The sequence below is a fragment of the Ambystoma mexicanum genome, chromosome 13 (genome assembly GCF_040938575.1).
Source record: "Ambystoma mexicanum isolate Mex_15411 chromosome 13, UKY_AmexF1_1, whole genome shotgun sequence".
NCBI lineage: Eukaryota > Metazoa > Chordata > Amphibia > Caudata > Ambystomatidae > Ambystoma > Ambystoma mexicanum.
Window position 1 is genome coordinate 343,544,940 of NC_090938.1, and position 26,539 is coordinate 343,571,478.

General features: G+C 54.7%; 1 protein-coding gene across 1 annotated transcript in view; it reads left to right on the forward strand.

Moving 5' to 3' along the window:
• The window catches only part of PRMT5 (protein arginine methyltransferase 5), a 630,581-nt gene that overhangs the window by 512,310 nt on the left and 91,732 nt on the right, over positions 1–26,539 (forward strand). The window contains exon 10 of the mRNA XM_069633848.1: positions 17,102–17,160. Within this exon, the coding sequence (XP_069489949.1) occupies positions 17,102–17,160 (59 nt within the window). The remainder of the gene's footprint in view (positions 1–17,101; positions 17,161–26,539) is intronic.

Below are 26,539 nucleotides of genomic sequence, written 5' to 3' on the forward strand. Positions count from 1 at the left end.
TCACCCTCCACCTCCTTTTCAGCCGTCGCGCCCTGTCCAGCCCTCCTCCCCGTCCACCCGAGGGGATGATACGGGGACTGACATGGCAGCGACGGGTACGGACGACGAGGATCTACCGTCGTCACCTCCCACCAGGGCTTCTCCGCCCGACGAGATTGGATCGTTCCACTCCATGATCGCCAGGGCATCCGAGCTTTTCCAACTCTGCCCTGAGGAGAAGAAAAAGGAAGGATTCCTTTATCAACGGCGCGAGGCCAAGAGGAAGACGGTCCTCGCGGTGCCTCTACTGGACGACATTTGGGATGAGGGCCTCGCCCTCCTCAAGAACCCTTCCACGACGCCAGCTAGAAGAGACCGGTACGAGAAGAAGTACCGGGTCCCGGACGCGGCCCCCCTGTGCCTCCGGGCGCAGCCTACCCCGGACTCCGTCGTCTCCGCTGTGGCCAGGAAGAAAGCGGGGGCGGGGGGGTGCGGCCTCCACATCGACTTCCCCACCGGACGGCGAGGGAAAGAAATTGGACGCTATGGGACGCAGGGTCATCTCGTCGGCAGCGACGACGATTAAAGCGGCCAACGCCTTGGCTATCGTGGCCCGCTACGACAGGGAGCTATGGTACAAACTGGCTCCCCTGCTGGACTTCCTACCGGACGACAAGAGGGCGGATGCCCTGGAGATCCTACAGGAAGGAGAGGTGGCGTCGGACCACGCCATCACTATTGCGACGGACATCGCCGACACTGGGTTTCGCCAGTTGGGCAACGGCGTGTGCCTTAGGCGGCGTGGATGGCTCAAGGCTACGGACTTCCGTCAAGACGTACAGACCAGAGTCCTGGACATGCCGTTCGATGGGAACAACCTGTTTGGGAAAACAGTGGACGATTCCCTCCAGGCCATTAAAGCGGACACTGAGACGGCCCGGGCCCTTGGGGTTCTGCAGCAACGACGGACGCCCTTTCGGAGCAGCGGAGGCAAGGGCGCCTCCAAAGGTTCCGGCGGCGGTTTCTCCACCTACCGTCAAGCGGCCCGCTCGTCAAGCGGCCCGCTCGTCGTCTCAGGAGGCCTACAGAGGACGAGGCAAGTCTGGCGGACCCCGCCGTCGTCAAGGCGGCAAAGCCTCGTCGAAACAGGATTGAACCGGCCGTGGGGTCGGGCCCCCAACAAAGCACCTCAGTGGGAGGCCGGCTGGCGAGCTTAGTCAGCATGTGGGAGTCCATCTCCACCGACCGTTGGGTGCTGGACGCCTTAGCCCGGGGCCACGCGCTCGAGTTTCAAAGAAGGTGCCCGCGCATCCCCCCCGTGGCCAGGAAAGAGCTTCACGTCCCTCAGCTTCTCCTGGAGGTAAAGGCGATGCTCAGGAAGGGCGTCATCGAACTCGTCCCAAAGAGGCTTCGGGGCTCCGGAGTTTACTCGAGATACTTCCTTGTGAAGAAGAAGACGGGAGGATGGCGCCCCATCCTAGACCTGCGACGTCTGAACAAGTTCATCGAGGCGCAGAAGTTCTGGATGGTCACCCTCCAGCACGTCCTGGGGCAGCTGGAGGAAGGAGACTTCCTGTCGTCGTTGGATTTGGAGGATGCCTACTTCCATATTCCCATCCTAAAGGGGCACCGAAAATTCCTCAGGTTTGTGGTCCAAGGGCGTCACTACCAGTTCAAAGCCCTCCCCTTCGGACTACGGTCGGCACCCAGGGTATTCACCAAGTGCCTTGTACATGTGGCGGCGCAGGTGCGCCGCGAGGGGATCCACGTCTACCCCTACCTGGACGACTGGCTCATCCGAGCCAAGACGAGGGAGCTCGACGTGGAGCACACAGCAAGGACCGTCCAACTTCTCACGGACCTGGGTTTCTCCGTGAACTACGCCAAGTCCCACCTGGTACCCGCGCAAAACGCACTGTTTCTGGGAGCGAAGCTCGACACAGTGTCCCTTCTGGCCTCCCCGTCGGAGGAAAGGACCAGGTCCATCCTGGGCAAGGTACAGCGGATGTTGGTTTCCGACGTGGCCAAGGTGAGGTCAATCAAGTCCCTCCTCGGAATGATGTCTTCTTGCATCTACCTCATTCCCATGTGCAGGCTCCGGATGCGCCCGTTGCAGGAGTTCCTGGACGCGCGCTGGATCCAAACGACGGGCGGCTTCGAGGAGAGGATCACACTCGACGAGAGTTTACGCCGAGCGGTCCGGTGGTGGGGCAACCGCGCGCATCTGACGGCGGGCATGGACTTCCAGACCCAAGACCACCAGGAGACCGTGACCACGGATGCCTCCCTGGAAGGGTGGGGAGCGCACACCGTAAATCTGCACGCGAGAGGCCTTTGGCTCCCGACGGAGAAGTTCCTCCATATCAACGTCCTGGAGCTCCGTGCAGTGTTCTGGGCCCTCAGGTCCTTCCTTCCGTCCCTCAAGGGCAAGGTGGTGAGGATCTTCACCGACAACACCACCACCATGTTTTACATCAGGAAACAGGGCGGAACCAGGTCTCCAGCGCTGTCCAAGGAGGCGCAGGACCTGTGGCATTGGGCCGTCGCCCAAAGGATGTTTCTGGTGCCGTTTCATCTGGCAGGGATAAAAAACACCATCGCCGACTCACTCAGCAGGGAGCTGCGCTCGTGCCACGAGTGGGAACTACGGCAGGATCTAGTGGATCGCCTCTTCCGACGGTGGGGCACACCCCAGATCGACCTGTTCGCAACGGCGACGAACTCCAAGTGCCGGAGATTCGCCAGCAGGTTTCCCCAGGCGAGGAGCATGGGCGATGCCTTCTCGTTCCCCTGGGAGGGCCTGTTCCTCTACGCGTTCCCTCCTTTGCCACTGCTAATCCGGCTCGTCAACCAGCTCAAGAGGTCACGGTGCAGGATGATCCTCGTCGCACCTGCGTGGCCGAGGCAGATATGGTTCCCGGACCATCTGGACTTGTCAGCGTCCCCGCCAATGAAGCTGCCGGTGGACGCGGATCTACTCTCCAGGGAAGGAGGCGCCATCCTCCACAACGACCCGAAATCGCTGAACTTGCAGGCCTGGCTCCTGCAGCGCTAGAGTTTGGAGGATACGACATACCGGCCGACTGCAGAGAGGTTCTTGCAAAGGCCAGGGCGTCCTCGACTCTTAAATGCTACAGACACAAATGGAAGAGGTTCTCTGTCTGGTGCCACGCACAGAAGATTAACCCTCTACGGATTACGGCTCCCCAGGTACTGCCGTACCTGCTGACGCTGGCCAAAGCTGGACTGGCACACGCGTCCATCAAGATTCATCTTGCTGCGATCTCCCGATACACCAGAACCACGGGCCGGACGTCCTCGTCTCATCGTCTGGTGAAAGAGTTCATGAAGGGACTGTTCAGATCGTTCCCGCCGGTTAAGGCGCCGGCCCCGGCGTGGGAGCTCAACGTGGTGCTGACCAAGCTCATGGGACCTCCGTTCGAGCCTCTGCACTCGGCCCCGTTGAAGTTTCTGTCGTGGAAAACAGCGTTTCTTGTGGCCATCACCTCCGCACGACGGGTGGGAGAGATCCAGGCCCTTTCCTACAAGGCCCCGTACTTGACTTTTCACGACACGAGGGTAGTGCTCAGGACGCACCCCTCCTTCATGCCCAAGGTTCCGTCGGACTTCCATCTCAACGAACCCTTGGTGTTGCCTGTGTTCTTCCCGTCGCCTTCCTCGCCGGCTGAGAGGACTTTGCACTCGCTGGATGTGGCTAGAGCGCTGAAGTTCTACGTGGACCGCACGAAGTGTTTTCGGAAGACGTCACAACTCTTTGTGAACTTTGGACCTGTCAATCAGGGGAAGGTTCTCTCGAAGGCTTCCATTTCCAGATGGCTCTCCGGCTGTATCATGTACTGTCATCGGTTGGCAATCCGACCGCTGCCTGGCCGTCCGAGAGCCCATTCCACTAGAACGATCGCAGCTACCACGGCGTTCCTTTCTGGTGTGCCCCTGCTGGACATATGCAGGGCTGCTACGTGGAGGTCGACGCACACCTTCACGAAATTCTACTGCGTCGATCGGGATTCCAGGGAGGAGTCTAGGGTCGGCCAAGCAGTGCTGCGCAACCTGTTCGCCTGAGGTGAGCCTGGTGAGGAGGTAAGATTGCTTGATGTTGAGTTTGATGTAATGCTTAATGTTGAGCCTTTGCCACCTCCCGTGGTTGTGCATGTGTGTACTGCTATGTATTCTTTATTCATGAGCATGTGAATCCATGCCAGACCCCATGCTGGAGAAGGAACAAGTTACTTACCTGTAACTGTTGTTCTCCAGCATGGGTCTGGCATGGATTCACATGCGAACCCTCCCGCCTACCCCTCTGCGGCTCTTCACTTGGTCATACTGCCACTTCACGTGCTTCCAAATCTGAAGATGGCTGCCAGAGGCGGTGCTTAGGTAGAGGGCAGTCATTGGCTGTGGTCAGTATGACGCAGAGACCAGTGATTGGTTATTACTACGAAAGACCGATCAGAAACGAAACTGATACTGTTTTTTTTTTCTTTACCGAGGATTCCCAGCCTGACGACGGGGAATATTCATGAGCATGTGAATCCATGCCAGACCCATGCTGGAGATCAACAGTTACAGGTAAGTAACTTGTTCCTTTTGAATCCGTGCCATCCACTAGTTGACTTCCTATGTAAAGCACGTGATTCTAAACAAATACAAGCCACAAAGCCGATTACTGGTTAAGTAATGTTTGTTCTGATGCTTGTTAATCTGCTTAGAATCACATGCTGTGCATATGGTCCGACATCCAGTGGTAACCGTGCACTATTGCATCTTGTCTTTCGGGGACCGAAAGGGGACGTGGGCATAGGCGTGTCTGAAACACTATCCCCATCGTGACGTGTGTAGTACCCAAAATCCCTGACGCGCCGAGGTCCCTCAGATTGTTTTTTTCCGCCCAGATAACTGGTCGCCCTATAGCGGAGCTCTTCATGAGACATTGTTTATTTTACCGAATTGTCGGTTTTATTCCCCGTTAAGTCACTTCTTCCATCAAGAACATCTTCGACGAAGACTACGCTGGAATAGTCTACGGCTGTGGGTTCCGGCGCCTAAGATCCGGCGTTCGGACTTCCATGTGGTCGGGCCTTCTGGCCGGCCTACACAGTAGGGAGAGTGGGCTTGGGGTTTGCCATACTGTTATTATGTCTTTCCTCTTTTCCACTGCTTTCCCTTTTGGTCTGGTCACCCTTCCCTTCTGCTATGGAAAGGACTCCATTTAGATTCTGCCCTGTGTGCAGGGTTAGATATCCGTGGAAAGACGAGCACACCTCGTGTAACGCTTGTCTCCCCCTAGAGCACGACGAAAGGCGGTGTTCGGCGTGTAAACTCCTTAAACCTAAGACCCTTGGGGAGCACCGGTTAAAGCGGTGGGCCACGTACGACATGTCACACGTGGAGCCCCCTTCCCCTGCCGCCACAGCAGCCGAAGTGACGGGGGCATGTTTGATAACCAAAATTCCAATGCGGACGTTATAGACCTTGAGGCGGACACTTCTAGGACCGCCACGCCCGTCCACAACCTTTCCTGGCCCGACTCCGATCTTGCTACAGGGAACACACCCGGCGATAGGGGCGTACAATCGCATCGCACCAAGCACACAACCCAAACGCCGTCCTCGACGACATCGTCGAAGAAGGCGAAAGCGCCAACGGGCCCGCTGGAAATTTTCGGCGGTGCCCACGGATCGGTCAGGTCCGAAGCCTTCCCCGCATCCGCAGAAGCGCATGACTGGGCATAACAAACATAACAAGGGCGCTAATCCCCAAACTACACGCGCCGAAGTTTCAGAACAAGAAACTTCGACGGATTCCAAGGCCCGTACAGGCCCGAAAACTGAGTAGGCCTCTACCCGAAAAGCCATCCGCTGGCCCTTCTGAAGCCGCGGAAGACATTTCCTCTGCTGACACATCGGAGGCGTTGTCTCCCGAAGATTCGGTGACTATCCGTAAGAGCATTAATACGATTGCTATGGCGGTGGGCCTAGTTCCAGGTCAGCCCACAGTTATGGACCAATCCAATGAAGTTTTTCCTTGGATTTGGAAGACGATCCCGAAGACTCTTACGAAGAAAGCCAGGTACCCCTCTCAAGCACCTTGAGGATATCCTCTCAACGCCTTATGGCGGATAACACGGTTCCTACTCGCCTAGCTCCATTTGTGTCATCAAAGTGGACCATGGAGCAATTCGAGGGGTGTATGGATCGGCTGGGGCAGTTTTTCAGGGCTTCTGATCAAGCTCTGCCGAAAAGAGCTCAGGTAGACCCTAAGCCAGAAACACAAGATGTCCAACACCTAGATGTCCAACATCAAGTTGACTATCAAGAAGATGTCCAGATGGACACATATAGAGACATCTATACAGAAAGAGTCCTCTTTTCTGGACAACTATGGGGAAGATCAAGGAGCAATGGACAACTGGGAGGACACCCATCCGGACGATCACAAATCTATCGTTTGCCTCGACTCCCCCATCCACCCTGATTCGACAAGCATCCCCGGTGGATGATCAAATGGCTTTCAACATGATTTCGCGGAGGACATTATTAATGAAAAGCCTCCGGCAAGCCAGTCTATCCCTCTCTTGAGCTCTGTAAAGAGACAGCTGGCCCCTTCCTTACTCACACCCGCTCAGACTAGGGCTGTGAACCCAGGGGCCGAAAAACTTTTCTGACCCTCCCCTTTATATCAAAGGACACGCAATCCCAGACTCGCTGGTGGTGACCAACACTCGCAAGAGAGCAGGGGTTCCCCTTGCCACGGGAGAGTCACCCCCGGACAGTGAGTCCAAAAGGTTGTATGCCTCAGGCAAACGGGTTACGTCGGCGGCGGCCTATACGTCCGGATTGCCTATAACACAACGTTACTAGCTAGCTACGTCGACGCCCAATGGAACCTTCTCCAGGAAGGCCTTCAAGAGGTTCCGGAACCAACCAGAGCCAAGCTTCTCGCCATTGTCTCGGAGGGCAAACTTGCCAATCAGTATGCGGTAAAGAATACCTTGGACACCTCGGAGACAGCAGGCAGTTCTCTCGCACAGGGTACTCTCCTAAAGAGGCACGCGTGGCTGCGCACGTCGGGCTTCGGGCCCGAGACCCAGGCATCCATTATCAACAAACCCATCGAAGAGGCCAACCTCTTCTGGAAGGCGGTAGACTATGCGTTGGAGACAGCCAAGAAGGAGCACGAGACTATTAAGTCGCTGCACCAAATTTCCCAGAAACCCTCTTCACAGAGGGGCAGTAATTCTCGACGGTCCTTTCAAGGACAAGCCTGCACCGCTCAAAACAATTTCGGCACGGCAACTTCAACTCAACCGGCTGCAAGCCCCACTTACTACCCCCAGAGGGGTCAGAAGCGCAGAAAGAATAGAGGCAGAGGCTCCAATTCCAGAGGCGCGTCAACTTCCGGTCAGAAATGATCACCAAGTCCAGGTCCCCTCCCATGTCTCCCCGGTTGGGGGGCGTTTTTAACATCTTTCGTCGAGGCATGGGAGGGGATAACTTCAGACCAGTGGGGTCTTAAAGACGGTCGCCCACGGTTACTGCGTGGAATTCGCCCGACCTCCACAGTTCAGACCGCCGAAACATCAACGCCTTTCACCGGAACATCTGCAGATCCTGATCCAAGAGGTGGAAGCGCTGCTGGGAAAGGACGCCATAGAAGCCGTCCCGATTCTTCAGGTAAACAAAGGTATCTATTCAGTGTACTTCCTTGTACCCAAAAAGGATCTCACCATGCGTCCTGTTCTAGACCTGCGCCCAGCGAACAAGTTCATAAAGCCCCAGAAGTTTGGCATGGTAACACTGCAAGAGGTGATCCCATTGCTAAAACAGGGGGACTTCATGACAACATTGGATATGAAAGATGCATACTTTCATATTTCAATGCTGCCAGCGCACAGAAAATTCCTAAGGTTTGTGATTCAGGACAAACACTACCAGTTCAAGGTATTCCCCTTCGGCATAGCCTCGGCGCCAATGGTGTTTACCAAGGTCCTGGCAGTGACAGCGACACACCTGCGCAGACTTTCAGTTCCAGTTTACCCTTACCTCGACCATTGGCTCATCACAGGGGACTCGTTTGACATTTGTTTTTTGAACACCCAAAAAACAGTAGACCTACTGTTCAGCCTTGGATTTTCTATCAACGAAAAGAAATCCAGCTTAGTCCCCAGCCAAGGAAAACCGCTCTTGGGGGCTCTAATTCGTACGGAAGACGGTCTAGTCTTCCCTTCCAGCGAGAGGGTTCAGAACATGCTCTCTCAGGTTCCTCAGTATGTAGCCTATCGAGAGTTGACGGTACGCAAAGCTATGCGTTTGCTAGGGATGATGGTGTCATGCATATACTTGGTTCCCCTTGCGCGCCTGCGAATGCGTCCCATGCAAGAGTGGCTCAATAGCCAGTGGTGTCAGGCCAGCGGACAATGGGAAGAACTGTTAGTTGTCTCGCCAGCCCTCGTTCTTGCTCTACAGTGGTGGTTGAGGGAGAACCTCTTGAAGGGGAAAACCTTCACCACCCCTGCAGTGGAAGCCACTCTCAGGACAGACACATCTCTCATGGGGTGGGGGGCTCACCTGCTTCAACAGACAGTGCAAGGAGTGGGGTCCCCTCAGGTAGCGTCCAACCATATAAACCTACTGGAGCTACTAGCAGTGTTCAAAGCATTGAAAGCCCTTTCAGGAGCAACTGCAAGGGAAGACGGTGCTGGTCCTAACCGACAGCACAACAGCAATGTATTACTTGAACAAACAGGGGGGCACTCACTCTCCAAGCTCTCCCAAAACATCTGGATATGGGCTCTCAAACACAAGATGTTCCTGATATCCCAACATGTTCCAGGGGAACTCAATCTTCTGGCAGACCTACTCAGCAGAGATTTTCCTCTGCCAGAAGAGTACGAATGGCGACTGCACGAAGACATTGTACCCAACGTCTTCGCAGAATGGGGGTTTTCAGAGATCGACCTGTTCGCTACTCAGGAGAACGCCCAATGCCAAGATTACGCCTCCAGGTACCCTCAGAACCAATCCAAGGGGAACGGTCTCTGGATAACTTGGTCGGGGAAATATGTCTATGCTTCCCCCCCAGCCGCCAGCCCCCACCCCCCCCCCCGGCTCCCCTTCTGAACAAGATAGTACACAAGATGCACCAGGAACCAGTCCCCATGATTCTGGTGGCTCCAATGTGCGCCCGCCAACCTTGGTTCGCGCACCTGATGGAAATGTCTCTCTCCCCACCAGTCAAGCTGCCCTGCCCGTACAACATGTCTCAGGACAGGGGGGAGACTCTGCACCCATGCCCACAAACTCTGAGCTTAGCAGCCTGGCTCCTGAGGTCATAGAGTTTGGACATCTGCAACTCCCTCAAAGATGCATGGACATAATGAGAGAGGCAAGAAAGCCTAACACACGTTATTGCTATACCAGCAAATGGAAACGTTTTGTCATCTGGTGCAGTTCCAAAGGCGTCAATCCCACAGATTGCGCACCTTCACACATTTTGTTATATCTAAACCATCTGTTGGGCTCTGGGTTAGTCTTCAATTCCTTAAAGGTTCACCTAGCGGCGTATTCAGCCTGCACCACGTCACAGCAGAAGGTGTTGTGGTGGAAAATAACTGTGCTTAAAGCCGTTATGGATGGGGTTAAAATAATGTATCCCCCCATCACTCACCCAGCCCCTGGGTGGGATCTAAATGTGGTTTTAACTAGGCCCATGGGACCCCCTTTTGAGCCTGTGCATAAAGCTAGTCTGAAAGACCTGACTTGCAAGACATTCTTTCTAGTAGCTATCACTTCTATCAGAAGAGTTAGCGAACTACAGGATCTCTCGGTTTTGGAACCTTTTGTTACAGTCCACAAAGATAAGGTAGGTCTGCGCACACATCCCAGATTTGCGCCGAAATTTATTTCTAAGTTCCATGTGAACCAGTCAATCGAACTACCCACGTTCTTCCAGAGACCTACTAACGTGGCCGAAAGAAGCCTTCACACACTAGATGTGCGCAGGGCAGTCATGCTCTACATGGATAGAACGAAACCACTGAGGAAAACTAAACAATTCTTTGTTTCAGTGGCAGCTGGTAGAGAAGGGGATCCTGTCCCTAAATCGGCAATATCAGGGTGGATTGTCAAATGCATCACACTATGTTACACTCTTGCAAAGAGAGAACTGCCCTTCAAGCCTAGAGCACATTCTACTTGAGGCACTGGGGCATCCATAGCATTCATTGCAAATGTTCCCCTAGAGTCCATTTGCAAAGCGGCAACCTGGAGTTCTCCAGCATGGGGTCTGGCATGGATTCACATGCTCATGAATATTCCCCGTCGTCAGGCTGGGAATCCTCGGTAAAGAAAAAACCAGTATCAGTTTCGTTTCTGATCTGTCTTTCGTAGTAATAACCAATCACTGGTCTCTGCGTCATACTGACCACAGCCAATGACTGCCCTCTACCTAAGCCCCGCCTCTGGCAGCCATCTTCAGATTTTTACCGCACGTTCATGTGTTGGGATCCTCGTGCTATTGCTCTCGAGCGTTAGTGCTATTTTTTCGCGCTTTTCACAAAAAACTTCGATTCTTCGGTCAAAAGAGCCTCAAGCTCCACCGATCCTACATCCGATCAACGGGGACCCGTGTCGGATTCGTCTGTGCCCCTCAAGGGTGAAGATTTCGTCGAGCTACACTTCGGAGGACTCCAGAAGCTTCTCAGGCCCGGTCTCGGAGATGGCCCAGGAGAAGGGAAGCTCGACGCCCGGAAAGCTGTTCAGGGTCTGCCCTGGATGCCAGCTGCAGAACGTCTTTAAGGAGGACGAACACTCTTTCTGCCTTTACTGCCTTCATGAGGACAAAACGCACGTGGAAAAGGACTGTGCGTTTTGCGGCAACATGTCGGAACGGACCATGAAGGACCGTCATCAACGTCTCGCCAACTGGCTGGAGGGTAAGAGCCCGTCTGGCGAGAAGAAGAAGAAATCCGAGCGGTCTTCTAAGACCTTTGAGGGCGCCCCGGCGACGGGGGCCCAACATAAGGCCAAGCACCGCGAGTCCGCTGGCACCGGGAGCGCCGAACGGTCGGGCTCTACGGGCGCCAGGCAGGGCGCACCCTCCCCGGCGCCATCAACCACGAGCCAACGCTCTGGGTCGGGTAAGAGGAAGGCCGAGCACCCGGCGAAGCTCCTGGAGAGGCCCCGGTCGAGCTCTAAGGCAGAGGAGGAGCGTGGCAGTGCCCCCTCCCTCAAGGATAAGGCGGTGAGCGCACCTAAGGTGGTGAAGGCCTTGATCCATCCGACCAAGCCCTCTATCGAAACGGTCGCGGCGGCCCTGGCCCAGCCTGTGGAGGCTGCACCAGTGGTGGCGACCTCAGGGCCCAGAATCTCCCTGCCTCCTCGGAGGGAGTCTTCTTTTGTGCCCATCGATAGGACCCCCGTGAAACCCTCCGTGGGGAAGAAGGGGGGGCAGGGCGTCGTCGTAGATTCGGCCTCAACCTCAGAAGAGGAGCTGATCGAGGTCTTAAGCCACGGCCTAGGCGTGGAACAAGACCAGCCCGTCGGAATGGGCCCCGACGCAGGTGACGGCGACGACATCGTCGAGGATACCGACGGGGCCCCTGCTCGCCCGTCGGATTCCCCTCTGCCAACGCCGCGAGACAACTCGGCGGCCATTTTGTTGGCCATACAGTCCTTATGCACCGAGATAAGGACGAGGCTACCGTTACCGACGGAGGAACCTCTCCCGTCGGGGGATCCAGAACCGGGACCTTCTGGTGTTCCCCCTACCAAGAAAAGCAGGATCCATCCTCCACCTCCTTTTCAACCGTCGCGCCCCGTCCAGCCCTCCTCCCCATCCACCCGAGGGGATGATACGGGGACTGACACGGCAGCGACGGGTACGGACGACGAGGCATACGACGAGGATTTTCCGTCGTCGCCTCCCACCAGGGCTTCTCCGCCCGACGAGATCGGATCTTTCCACTCCATGATCTCCAGGGCTTCCGAGCTTTTCCAACTCTGCCCTGAGGAGAAGAAAAGGGAAGGCTTCCTTTATCAGCGGCGCGAGGCCCAGAGGAAGACGGTCCTCGCAGTGCCTCTGTTGGACGACATTTGGGATGAGGGCCTTTCCCTCCTCAAGAACCCTTCCACGACGCCAGCTAGAAGAGACCGGTACGAGAAGAAGTACCGGCTCCCAGACACGGCCCCCCTATGCCTCCGGGCGCAGCCTACCCCGGACTCCGTCGTCTCCGCGGCAGCCAGGAAGAAAGCGGGGGGGGGTGCGGCCTCCACATCGACTTCCCCGCCGGACGGCGAGGGAAAGAAATTGGATACTATGGGACGTAGAGTCATCTCGTCGGCAGCGACGACGATTAAAGCGGCCAACGCCTTGGCTATCGTGGCCCGCTACGACAGGGAGCTCTGGTACAAGATGGCTCCCCTGCTGGATTTTCTGCCGGACGACAAGAGGGCGGAGGCCCTTGAGATCCTCCAGGAAGGTGAAGTGGCTTCGGACCACGCCATCACCGTGGCGACGGACATCGCCGACGCGGGGTTCCGCCAGCTGGGCAACGGCGTTTGCCTTCGACGTCGTGGATGGCTCAAAGCTACGGACTTTCGGCAGGACGTCCAGACCAGAGTCCTGGACATGCCCTTCGACGGGAACAACCTGTTTGGGAAGACGGTGGACGATTCCCTCCAGGCCATCAAGGCGGATACTGAGACGGCCCGGGCCCTTGGAGTCCTGCAGCAACGACGAACGCCCTTTCGGAGCAGCGGAGGCAAGGGCGCCTCCAAAGGTTCCGGCGGCGGTTTCTCTTCCTACCGTCAAGCGGCCCGCTCGTCGTCGCAAGAGGCCTACAGAGGACGAGGCAAGTCTAGCGGACCCCGCCGTCGTCGCCAAGGAGGTCAAGGCGGCAAGGCCGCGTCCAAGCAGGATTGAACCGGCCGTGGGGTCGGGCCCCCACCGAAGCACCCCGGTGGGAGGCCGGCTGGCGGGCTTCGTCAGCGTGTGGGAGTCCATCTCCACCGACCGTTGGGTGCTGGACGCCCTGGCCCGGGGCCACGCGCTCGAGTTTCAAAGAAGGTGCCCGCGCGTCCCCCCCGTGGCCAGGAAAGAACTTCACGTCCCTCAACTTCTCCTGGAGGTAAAGGCGATGCTCAGGAAGGGCGCCATCGAACTCGTCCCAAAGAGGCTTCGGGGCTCCGGAGTCTACTCGCGATACTTCCTCGTGAAGAAGAAGACGGGAGGATGGCGCCCCATCCTAGACCTGCGACGGCTGAACAAGTTCATCAAGGCGCAGAAGTTCCGGATGGTCACCCTACAGCACGTCCTGGGTCAACTGGAGGAAGGAGACTTCCTATCGTCGTTGGATTTGGAGGATGCCTACTTCCACATTCCAATCCTAAAGGGGCACCGAAAATTCCTCAGGTTCGTGGTCCAAGGGCGTCATTACCAGTTCAAAGCCCTTCCCTTCGGACTACGGTCGGCACCCAGGGTATTCACCAAGTGCCTCGCACCGGTGGCGGCGCAGCGGCGCCGCGAGGGGATTCACGTCTACCCCTACCTGGACGACTGGCTCATCCGCGCCAAGACGAAGGAGCTCGCCGTGGTCCACACAGCAAGGACCGTCCAACTCCTCACGGACCTGGGATTCTCCGTGAACTACGCCAAATCCCACCTGGTGCCCGCGCAAGTCGCACTGTTTCTGGGAGCGAGGCTCGACACAGTGTCCCTTCTGGCCTCCCCGTCGGAGGAGAGGACCAGGACCATCTTGGGCAAAGTGCAACGGATGTTGGTGGCCGACGCGGCCAAAGTGAGATCCATCAAGTCCCTCCTCGGGATGATGTCTTCCTGCATCTACCTCATTCCCATGTGCAGGCTCCGGATGCGCCCGTTGCAAGAATTCCTGGATGCGCGCTGGATCCAGACGACGGGCAGCTTCGAAGAAAGGATCAAGCTCGACGAGAGTTTCCGACGAGCGATACGGTGGTGGGGCACCCGCGCGCATCTGACGGCGGGCATGGACTTCCAGACCCCAGCCCACCAGGAGACTGTGACCACGGATGCCTCCCTGGAAGGGTGGGGAGCGCACACCGAAAATCTGCACGCGAGGGGACTCTGGCTCCCGACGGAGAAGTCCCTGCATATCAACGTCCTGGAGCTCCGTGCAGTGTTTTGGGCCCTCAGGTCCTTCCTTCCGTCCCTGAAGGGCAAGGTGGTGAGGATCTTCACCGACAACACCACCACCATGTTTTACATCAGGAAACAGGGCGGAACCAGGTCCCCAGCGCTGTCCAAGGAGGCGCAGGACCTGTGGCATTGGGCCGTCGCCCAAGGGATTTTTCTGGTGCCGTTTCATCTGGCAGGGATAAAAAACACCATCGCCGACTCACTCAGCAGGGAGCTGCGCTCGTGCCACGAGTGGGAACTACGGCAGGATCTGGTGGATCGCCTCTTCCGACGGTGGGGCACACCCCAGATCGACCTGTTCGCGACGGCTACGAACACCAAGTGCCGGAGGTTCGCCAGCAGGTTTCCCCAGACGAGGAGCATGGGCGATGCTTTCTCGTTCCCCTGGGAGGGCCTGTTCCTCTACGCGTTCCCTCCCTTGCCTCTGCTAATCCGGCTCGTCAACCAGCTCAAGAGGTCACGGTGCAGGATGATCCTCGTCGCACCTGCGTGGCCGAGGCAGATATGGTTCCCGGACCTTCTGGACTTGTCAGCGTCCCCGCCGATCAAGCTGCCGGCGGACGCGGATCTACTCTCCAGGGAAGGAGGCGCCATCCTCCACCACGACCCGAAGTCGCTGAACTTGCAGGCCTGGCTCCTGCAGCGCTAGAGTTTGGAGGATACGACATACCGGCCGATTGCAGAGAGGTTCTTGCAAAGGCCAGGGCGTCCTCGACTCTTAAATGCTACGGACACAAATGGAAGAGGTTCTCTGTCTGGTGCCACGCACAGAAGATTAACCCTCTACGGATCACGGCTCCCCAAGTACTGCCGTACCTGCTGACGCTGGCCAAAGCTGGACTGGCACACGCGTCCATCAAGATTCATCTTGCTGCGATCTCCCGATACACCAGAACCACGGGGCGGACGTCCTTGTGGTCTCATCGTCTGGTGAAAGAGTTCATGAAGGGACTATTCAGATCGTTCCCGCCGGTGAAGGCTCCGGCCCCGGCGTGGGAGCTCAACGTGGTGCTGACCAAGCTCATGGGACCTCCGTTCGAGCCTCTGCACTCGGCCCCGTTGAAGTTTCTATCGTGGAAAACAGCTTTTCTTGTGGCCATCACCTCCGCACGACGAGTGGGAGAGATCCAGGCCCTTTCCTGCAAGGCCCCGTACTTGACTTTCCACGACACGAGGGTAGTGCTCAGGACGCACCCCTCCTTCATGCCCAAGGTACCGTCGGACTTCCATCTCAACGAACCCTTGGTGTTACCTGTGTTCTTCCCGTCGCCTTCGTCGCCGGCTGAGAGGACTTTGCACTCGCTGGATGTAGCTAGAGCGCTGAAGTTCTACGTGGACCGCACGAAGGGTTTTCGGAAGACGTCACAACTCTTTGTGAACTTTGGACCTGTCAATCAGGGGAAGGCTCTCTCGAAGGCTTCCATCTCCAGATGGCTCTCCGGCTGTATCATGTACTGTCACCGGTTGGCAAACCGACCGCTGCCTGGCCGTCCGAGAGCCCATTCCACCAGAGCGATCGCAGCTACCACGGCGTTCCTATCTGGTGTGCCCCTGCTGGACATATGCAGGGCTGCTACGTGGAGGTCGACGCACACCTTCACGAAATTCTACTGCGTCGACCGGGATTCCAGGGAGGAGTCCAGGGTCGGCCAAGCAGTGCTGCGCAACCTGTTCGCCTGAGGTGAGCCTGGTGAGGAGGTAAGATGCTTGATGTTGAGTTGATGTGATGCTTAATGTTGAGCCTTTGCCACCTCCCGTGGTTGTGCATGTGTGTACTGCTATGTATTCTTTATTCATGAGCATGTGAATCCATGCCAGACCCCATGCTGGAGAAGGAACAAGTTACTTACCTGTAACTGTTGTTCTCCAGCATGGGTCTGGCATGGATTCACATGCGAACCCTCCCGCCTACCCCTCTGCGGCTCTTCACTTGGTCATACTGCCACTTCACGTGCTTCCAAATCTGAAGATGGCTGCCAGAGGCGGGGCTTAGGTAGAGGGCAGTCATTGGCTGTGGTCAGTATGACGCAGAGACCAGTGATTGGTTATTACTACGAAAGACAGATCAGAAACGAAACTGATACTGGTTTTTTCTTTACCGAGGATTCCCAGCCTGACGACGGGGAATATTCATGAGCATGTGAATCCATGCCAGACCCATGCTGGAGAACAACAGTTACAGGTAAGTAACTTGTTCCTTCTGTACACACCTTTACAAAACACTATTGCCTAGACACACATTCTAGGTCTGATTCTCAGGTGGGACAAGCAGTACTAAGACATCTTTTTTCTACTGTTCCTTCTCACAACCCACCTCCAGCTCCGGGTACTGCTCGCTAGTCTATGCACAGCATGTGATTCTAAGCAGATTAACAAGCATCAGAAGACATGCATTACTTACCGTAAAAGCATTTCTGATGATTGTATCTGTTTAGATTCACATGCGCCCTCCCTGCTCAGGGTGAAAGGAACATAGACTTCTTACTACTTTCTCTCTTCATGTACTCACTCACTATAGCCTTGGGCTCCCTCATGGCAGAGAAAATACAATCGGAGGGACCTCGGCGCGTGAGGTGTTTTGGGTACTACACACGTCACGATAGGGATAGTGTTTCAGACACGCCTATGCCGACGTCCCCTTTCGGTCCCCGAAAGACAAGATGCAATACTCCGCGGTTACCACTGGATGTCGGACCATATGCACAGCATGTGAATCTAAGCAGATACAATCATCAAATGCTTTTACGGTAAGTAATGCATGTCATATGTCACATATGTTCCTTAAATCAGAGCTACTTGGTCCCCTACCACATTTTGGAATACTAAATGAATTGGTTGTGTCCTTTATTCGGTTTTCTATTCCCCCCCTCTGTCTGTTCCCTTTTTAGCATTTCGTTATGTGCCTGACATTCCCTTTTTGTTCCTCCAGGCAGTGTACAAGTGTCTGCTGGACCGTGTGCCTGATGATCAGAAGGACTCTAATACTCAGTGAGTACAACTCCCTTTTTTCCTGAGAGGAGTGGGATGGTGGGGCACTAGTTTCGCAGATCCCATGTCGATAGTAGACGCAATTCTCAATTCCTGTCAATTTTCATTTTCCCTACTGGTTAATCCTATTCAGAGCCTCATCAGAGATGTAACTGTTGACACTGGGAGTCACTAAAGCTCCCACACCAGGTTTCCCCAAACGTAATAGCTCTGCTGATATTTTTACTTTTCAGGGAACAAAGGCTTGTTCCCTGCAGGTCCCCATTAAAATGTTACCTCATTTTAGAAGTCCAGTGAGGCTCCCCACAAAGAATGTGTTTACCTGGTAAGCATCCAAAGGACTGCATAGCCTTAAACTGTCATGGCTTTGTTAAGCTGGATGTTTTCGGAATCGACCCTGAGGGAGGATTCTGAGCAGCCACCCTATTTTAGTGAACTGGGAAAAGACTAATGGATCTAGACGAACTCAATCAAGGTAGGTGGTGAGAAGGGTAGACTTCAGTAGCAAGCAATTGAACTTCAAAGAAAAGCAGTGTAAAAGCAATTGAAACCGCTTACCATGCCTTATAAAATAAAGCCCCCTGTGTTAGGAAAGATTTTCTCTTTTGCACCTTTTCCTCCATTGTTTTCAACTGGATACACTTGTTAGTGATTTATTTCTTTTTTAACCTTCCCTCGCATTTTTAAAGTTAAGTAAAGCCTTCAGCTTCACTTCCATTTTTGATCATTTGATGGGGAAACTGACCAGTCCTTACAGTCAGTACTGAGAAATCTCGTTTCGTCGGGATTGGGTCCTCTGACGTATTCCATATCTATGACAGTAATCACCACAGCTGTGTTGCTTCGGAAAATCTTTCTGCGTCGATACGCCGTCCTCGAGGGCCTCCATCGAGCCGATGTCACCAGATGTTATAAGTAGGACGCACGTTTTTTCTGCGAACGTGTTCGCTTCAGAGATCTCGGCACGCCTCGATTCTACTGAATCCTGTTCTTTCGGTTCTTTGAACCTGTTTTTTCATTGCTATTGAAAATGTCATTGCTATGTCGTCTTCTTCCAGCCCACGGTCCGGGTTTAAGAAGTGTCGGGTGGACGGGTTCAAGATGCCCCTGACTGATACGCACGACGCTTGCCTCTGGTGCCTCGGGGAGGACCATGATACCGGCGTCTGTGTCGACTGCCAATCGCTCACTTTGAAGGCGTTGCGGGAGCGTAAGAAGCTGTCGGTCGGTAAGGTGGCCAAGCCCCGGAAGTCGTGTTCCACTGGTCTTTCGACGGACGATTCGAGGTGCGACTCTCTGCGGTGTCATGAGTCCGGGGGTTCTCGGTCTGGGAGTCGGTCGCGCCATTCCACTGCCTCTTCGAGGCACTCCAGGAAGCGCCGTCACAGGTCGCCTTCCCTGTCCTCTTCCGAGGACTCCGCCCGTCAGCAGGTAGCTTGTCCCAACAAGCATTCCACTCCGGATGAATGGGATTCGTTCCGAAAGGAGATGGCGATTTTTCAATCGCAGGGCTCCGGTCGAGGCTGCGCTAGAGACACTGATGGTCCGCCTTCGGGCTCAAACAGTCGTCGCGACCACCGGGTGCCTTCGAGTTCCCGGTCGGACAAGGACGGTCGCTCTAGGCATGCCCGTTCCAGGTCCCGGTCCTCGACGCCATCGAGACCGCGAGACTCTGAAGTCTTCGAAGAAGACATCTACTCCGGCAGCGCCGAGGTCGTCGACGGACTCTCTCGAGGCCCCGCCTCTGAGGAAGTAGTCAACGCCATCGACGCCTAGGCTGTCGAGACATGCTCGGGGCTCCGCCCTCAAGGCCTGTGTCGAAGCTGTCCGCGCCGCGCTCGACATCGACGCCCATTTCCGTTGATGCCCTTGATGCCTTTCCAGACAGCCTTGTCGGAGGTACCCCGTGGCACAGTGGCACCACCAAGAAAGGCGATGGCTAAGGCTGAGCATGTCTTTGTGCCTTTTTCTGTACCCTCTTTCCAGCCTCTAGATCATATTTCTGAGGTGGATGAGGGGTCTGAGGAAGGTGAGGTTCCTGTATTGGTTCCTGATGGCATTGTTTCTGGTCACAGTCAACTTGAGGACCTGTGTCAGTCGCTGCACGATGCCAGTGGTCTAGACACCTCGCCGGAGGTGGAGTTTGGTAGGCCGGAGCCTGGCACGCATGCCGAATCTTCACATCGGCGCCTCATGTCGAGGGTCACTGAATACCTGGGTTGGTCTGCCCCCAACATCCCCCCCCCCCCCCCCCCCCCCCCGGCGGTTTTCAGCAGGATGACCTGACTGATAACTTGGACCAAGGTCCTCCAACTGACCCGGTGCTGCCATTCCAAATGGCCTTGCAGAGAAGGGTGGCTGCGGCTTGGACTTCCCCGGAGAGTCTCCCGGCAGTGAGCAAGTCCTTGCCGAAGAAATATCGCCCAGCCAGTGGGGACCCCTGCTACTTGACAACGCACCCTACTCCGGAGAGTTTGGTGGTGCAGGTGGCTATGGCCCCCGCAAAGCAGACGTCGTACCCTACCATCCCGCCTGATAGGGACGACAAACATTTTGACGGCTGGGCGAAGAAGATATTTTCTTCTGAAGGTATGGCGCTTCAGGCTGCCAACTCCGTTTGTGCCTTGTCTCGTTTCACGCACACTCTGTGGAACTGTATTTCCCTAGAGGCTGATCATATTCCCGAAGGGGAGGAACGGGATGGTTTCCTTGCTATCGTGCAGGATTGCAAGGACGCCATGTGTGAATCCGTTCAGTCGGGTCTGGACATGGTTGGTTGCGTCAGCCGGTCCATGGCGGCGAGCACCGTAATGCGCAGGTTTGTGTGGTTGCGGAAGTCGGGTTTTGCTCTGGATGTGCAAGCCCGGCTCCTCAACATGCCCTTTGATGGTGAGCATCTTTTTTGGCAGCAAGGCTGACGAGAGTCTTGAGGTTGTAGACCTCAGAAGCTGCAGCGAAGTCTTTGGGTGCTGCAGTTCGCCAACCTCCGCCTTTTCGTCCTCGGGGACAGCAATGGAGGGGAGGTTCCTTTTAGTTATTAATCATTCTTTAGTAAATCGAGAGGAGCTGCAAGTCAAAGGGGCAACCGTAAGAGTGCCAGAGGTGGAAAACTAGGTACTCGAGGTGCCATGGCCGCGCGTGCAGTTGCCTCTTTGCCCTCAGGCACTGCAGCAGCCGCTTCAGCTCAGCCATGCTTCTCCGGTTGGGGGAAGGCTGGCGCAGCATCTGGTAGAATGGCGTGCCATTACTTCAGATGTGTGGGTTCTGGAGATCATAGTCCACGGCTACTGTCTTCCTTTCCGGCAGAGGCCTCACGAAAATCCACCAGGGAACCTCTCTTTGAAGAGTCTGGATCCGCTCCTTGCACAGGAAATTCAATCCCTGCTGGAGAAAGGCGCCATAGAACTGGTGCCTGTAGCGGAGAGGAACAAGGGATGGTATTCCCCTTATTTTTTGATTTCAAAGAAAGACGGAGACCCTCCAGGCCCTTCAACTTCAGGACTGGTTGTTGTCTCTCGACCTCAAGGACGCTTATTTTCATGTGCCGATCCATCCAAAGCACAAGAAGTACATGAGGTTCGCGGTTGGTGACTCGCACTTTCAGTTTCGGGTCCTGCCGTTCGGATTGACCTCGCCCGAGGGTTTTCACCAGGCTCATGGTGGTTGTGCCCTACCTGGACGATTGGTTGATCAGGGCACGCTCTCCCGAGCAAGTCCTGGATCATCTCTCCGTCACCTGCCACTCCCTTCACAAGCTGGGCTTCTCCCTCAACTTAAAGAAGTCTCACTTGATGCCAACTCAGTGGCTCCAGTACATCGGAGCAGTGCTCAACACGTCCCTGGGGCAGTGTTTTCCTCCCCAGGTGAGGGCTCTTCACGATCAGCTGATGGTATGCAAGTTTCGACATGCCCAGAGTCTCCCGGCGTATGGCATCCTGCATTCTTCTGGTGCAAGAGGCCCGAATGCGGATGAGAGCTTTGCATTGGGCTCACAAGATGCAGTGGTCACAGCCCTCCGGCAGGATGTCTGACCCCGACCAGTGTCAACCGGAAGTGCGAAAGGTTCTGCTCGTGGGAATTTCCTCCAAGAGGAGCCTTAGGAGACGCGTTTGTGGTGGAGTGGTCCTTCGCACTGCTGTATGCGTTTCCTCCAGTCCCCGTCGTCCCGCAGGTGCTGCGGAGGTTAAGGAGGTTCGGTTCCCGGATGATCCTCATTGCTCTGGCTTGGGCCTGGAGGGCGTGGTACCCGGACCTTCTCGACTTGTCCATCTGCCCTCCACGTCGTCGTCCCTACCGAGACAATCTGCTCTCACGGGAGGGTGTTCACGTTCTCCATCCAGAGGTCAGATCCCTCAACCGTCACGCTTGGCTTCGGAAAAATTGAGGTATAAGGATTGGGACCTCCCTGTAGACGTGATGGAGGTGTTGCTTTCGGCCAGACGGCCGGCAACAAAGTCCCTGTACCGTTGCCGTTGGAGAAAGTTCTGCGACTGGTGCAGGGTTAAGTGTCATGATCTCTGCTTCCAAAAGGTCAGGGTTTTCCCAACTCCCTTGGAAGCAGATCCATAACCCAGGTTCCGAGGGCCAACCAGTCCTAATTGGGACCTTTTGGACCCAGTCCTGGCGCCAGTGGCACCAGGCTCATAAATATGCCCAGTCCCAGCGCTGGAAGCGCCGGGCTCATAATGCTTGGGTGGACTTACCTGCAGCAGACCATGCTGCTTACTTGCCTGCCAGCTGAGCCTCTGATCCTCTTCTGTTTGGAACTATTTTTCCTGTTGGGTGGGGCTGGAGCCACTCCCTAGATTCAGAACACTGGAACTCTTCTGGAAAGCAGGAACTCTTTTCTTACCAAGGCGTGGCTGTGGAAGGAGACATCTAAGCACTACAGGAGGCTATTTAAACCACACCCGGTGGATGAATCTTGCTTTGCGTTATTCTGCATCCTCTGCAGCAGAACGCTCATCGTGTCTTCTGCATCGGATCCTGGGCCTAAGGAAAAAGGCTTACCATCCTGAATCCAGTCTTCAGCAACACCTATAAAGACAAGAAAGAACAGGTTAGCATTCCGGCGTCTGAAAGACAAAGGCTTACCTACTCTTCGTGCGCTCCGGAGGTCTTCACACTGCATTCCGGCATCTGAAAGACAAAAGCTTACCAACTCTTCGCACGCTCCGGAGGCCTTCGGCGCTGCATCCTGCATCTGAAAGACAAAACAAGGTGCATTTAAAGACATTGGGGAACTTTAATACTCACGTGCCATTACTCTAACCCAGTGGGTATTCCGGCACCCTGCAGCCGCTCCGAACTCGTACCTGCAAAATAAGACAGTTAGAGCGCACCGTGAAGCAGGCAACAAGCGCTTACTTACGTGCTTCCAGGCGCTTCTATTCATCACACGGACTCCATCTTCAACTCACTTCAGCCCGTCATCCGCCATCGCCGGAACCTGCAAAACAAGAGACATCATTACTAAAGACTTTAAAGACAATAGAATTACTCGAAACTTACCGTTCGTGCAGTAAACGACGGACAGCAGTCCTCTGAAGTCAAGAGGCCTGCGCTACCGATCCAGTGAAGAAACTGGTTACAGCACCCTGCCCCGAGGCAGATGGAGAGCTCGGCATTCACTTACCTAAGGTGAGAGCGTTAACCTTTGGGGGTCTACAGGAGAGCAAAAAAGGAAAGAGATAGGGACACCCCAGTAACCCCAGTTCATTAATCCCATATTTTCTATCTGCAGACTTCTTACTCTTGAAGTCAGGCATACAGTGCACAGAGGTCCAGCCCAAAGAGCCAACCGGGTGCTACACATCACCTTTGAAGATACGGTAGTCGCCCAGTCAAGACCGGCGCCTCTGCGAGAATCAGGTGAGCGTTACAGAAAGAATGTGGATCCTTTTTCATGTGTCATTCCTGTAGTTCTGTCTTTTTTGCTTTCTTTAGCCCACAGGGGCTTGCAAGTGGATATCATTAAAGGTTAACTGGCTGCGCTATCCTTATTTAAGCGCTCGTCTGAGGAGTGTTCTTATTTTAAAATTCCTTTAAATTTCTCAGTTTCTGAAAGGGCTCACTAATGTGTTCCCTCCGTCACCTTTCCAGGTGCCCGGTTGGGATTTGAACCTTGTTCTCAAGTTTCTAATGGGTGCTCCGTTTGAGCCTTTGCATTCTTATCCTTTGAGATTGTAAACCCTTAAAACTGTATTTTTAGTTGCGGTCACTTCCGCTCGCAGAGTGAATGAGTTACAGGCACTTTCAGTTAAGCCACCCTTCACTGTGTTTCATAAGGACAGGGTTGTCCTTTGAGTTTGTCCTTCCTTTCTTCCGAAGTGGTGTCGGAATTTCATTTGAGCCAGAAGGTTGTTCTTCCGGCATGTTATCCTCCTCCGCATCCTGATAAGGACGAGGAGAGGCTCCATAGGTTAGATCCTAGGAGAGCTTTAACTTTCTACATTTCACGCATGTCCCGGGTCAGAGTGGACGATCAGCTCTTTATTGGTTAAGCTGTGACTAAGCAGACTTTGTCTAGATGGATTATCTTGGCAATTTTTGAATGTTACCGCCTGGCGGGTAAGGATCCTCCTGTAGGCTTACGTGCCCATTCGACTAGGGGTATGGCTGCCTCTACTGCCCTGCAGAGGGGTGTTCCTATTCATAACATCTGTGATGCAGCCACTTGGGCTTCGGTACATACTTTTGTACGTCACTACTCCCTTGATTCTATCCATGGGCAGGATATGGCTTTTGGCAAGGCGGTCCTTTACTCTGCAATTTGATGGGCATTCTAAATTTGTATGTTCTAAATTCTTTTTCCACCTCCTTACGTTGGTACTGCTTTGGGAGTCTGTCGTAGATAGGGGACCCAATCCCCTCGAAGAAGTTACTCTTACCTGGTAACGTTCTTTCAATGGGATGATCCGATGATATATTCCATATCGCTCCCTCCCTGCCTTCCCCGCTACAGAATTTCTTATGCGATTGCAGCTTACATTTCCGCAAGGCTTTCTGAGGTCATATTGGCAGTAGATTGTTGCCACACGTTCTGGGAAAAAACTACAACTGAGGCTATGGGCGTCGTGCGTCCTACTTATAACTTCCGGTGACGTTGGCTCGACGGAGGCCCTCGGACGGCGGATCGACGTCATCGACGCAGGACGCAGACGCCAAAAGATTTTCCGAAGCAGCACAACTGTGGTGATTACTGTCATAGATATGGAATACGTCGTCGGACCATCCTATCGAAAGAAAGTTTCCAGGTAAAAGAGTAACTTGTTCTTCTCTTTGTATTGTATTTTGGCAACTGCAGCAATCACCTTACAGTGCCAGGCAATGGGTATATTTGGTATCCTCATAACCTTTAATCTTTTGGGGTTTTGGGTCACTTATGAGTCTAAGACACGCTGGTGGCTGGATTAACGTTTGTACAATTTTTACTTTATTTTCCTTGTGCACTTTCGTGTTTACTACGAATGGCTACAAAAGGTGGCTAGCACCCTAAAATGCCCGTGTCACAAGGTTTTTTTCGTTTGTCCTTTGGCCACATTGTAGTTTGGCCGTCTTCTAGCCCTCAAAGGTCAGGAAATCCCATACAAGATCACTGCTTTTACTGGTTAGTGAGCATTTGTGCGGGAGCCCAAGGGAGCGGTCTTGGACTGTCTGGGCCCAGTCCACATTCCTTGGTGCCAGAGAGAGTACTGCTGGGCGGTTGTGAAACCATTAGTTTTCCATGATTGGACAACTACTGGCTGTTCGAATGTGGCAATTCTCCAGCATCAGGTCTGGCATGGATTCACATGCTCATGAATATTCCCTGTCGGGCTGGGAATCCTCGGTAAAAGAAAAAATCAGTTTGTTTCATTTGTGAACTGTCTTTCTCCTAACAACCAATTACTGAGCTCCGAGTCATACTGCCCCCAGCCAATAACTTCCCTGTACCGAAGCCCCTCCTCTGGCAGCCATCTTCAGATGTTAACCGCACGTTCAAGTGTTGGGGAATCGTCCTGTTTAGCTCTCTAGATTTTACTGCGTTTTATTTTCGCTTTTTGGAAGAGTTTTACTCTATTTTTCGGTCAATCAAGCCTTGCGCTCCATCGATCATCCTTCCGATTAACAGGGACCCGTTTTCAGATTTCTTCAGCGCCCCTCAAGGGCGGATTTCGTTGAGTTAGTTCGTGGAATTTTCCAGAAGACTCTTCAGGCCTACCCCACATGGATCATGTTGGATGAGGAGGGATTCCCCTTCCCTTTTCAAGCTGTGCTCTGACTGCGGTTTACAGAATGTTTACATGGACGATAAACATTCCCTGTGCCTGTACCCAACTCATAAGGAGGAAGATTGTGCATTTTTGCTGTGAACTCTCGAAGCGCACGTTGAAGGATCAGCGTAAACGGCTGGAGGAGTGGCTGCAGGCCAAGGCCTCTGTACCAGGTGGTTCCCAGGAGCATGCCTCTCCCAGATCCGGGAAAGCTGAGCGGGCTTCTAAGTCCTTTTGAGGGCACCCCTCCCGCAGTGGTCCAACAAAAGGCCAAGTCTGCTACCGTCTTGAGCGCCGTTGCCACAGGCTCCTCGGCGGCCAGGGCGTGTTCGACATCCCCAGCTACATCGCTCTGCAGTCAACGCTCCAGATCTTCATCCAAGAGGAAGTCTGGTCACCCGGGCAAGCTGAAGGTGGCCCCGGAGACGACCAAGGATAAAGCCAAACTAGGTATGGCGTCCGGCCTACCTTTGGCGGAGAAGGCCAAAGGGGACCGGGCCTCCGAGCCGGCCCCTAAGGAGAAGGCCAAGCAGGAAAAGGTGTCTAGGACAAGGGGACTGGCCTGACTGTGAAAGCCCGGGTGCTCCAGACGAAGAAGGCTCTTTGCATCGAGGTGGCGGAAGCGTCCCTTTCGAAGGCCGCACGGGGAGGGACATCCACAGGGCGCCCTTCCGAAGGCAAGAGTGTCCCTCCCTGCCCGGAGGGAGTCTTCATTCCAGCCTATGGAGAAGACCCCGGAGAAGATGACAGTGATCTCCCCGAGACGTCCCCTCTGGGCGCGAAGAGGGAGGGGGGGGGGGGGGTGTTGAAGTCCTCCAGGGCACGGATTTCTCCTCGGCTGAGGAGGTGGACCTCATCTACCTCCAGACCATCCAGGAGGAGGGTGGCGACGAGAGAAACGTCTAAGTCGCGCCCTACGACGAGGGCGACAACAGATACTTTCGAGGAGGGTGACGGAGAGCCTCAGGACGAGGGCACTGGTCCTACTCCCACGCCCCAGCTGCCGGTCCCTACACCACAGCTGCCACCTAGAGATCTTTCAATGGACCTTCTCTCTACCCTTCATACACTTGTATCTGAGATACAGAAGAGGATGCCAGTGACGCTGTCACCCACTCTCCAGC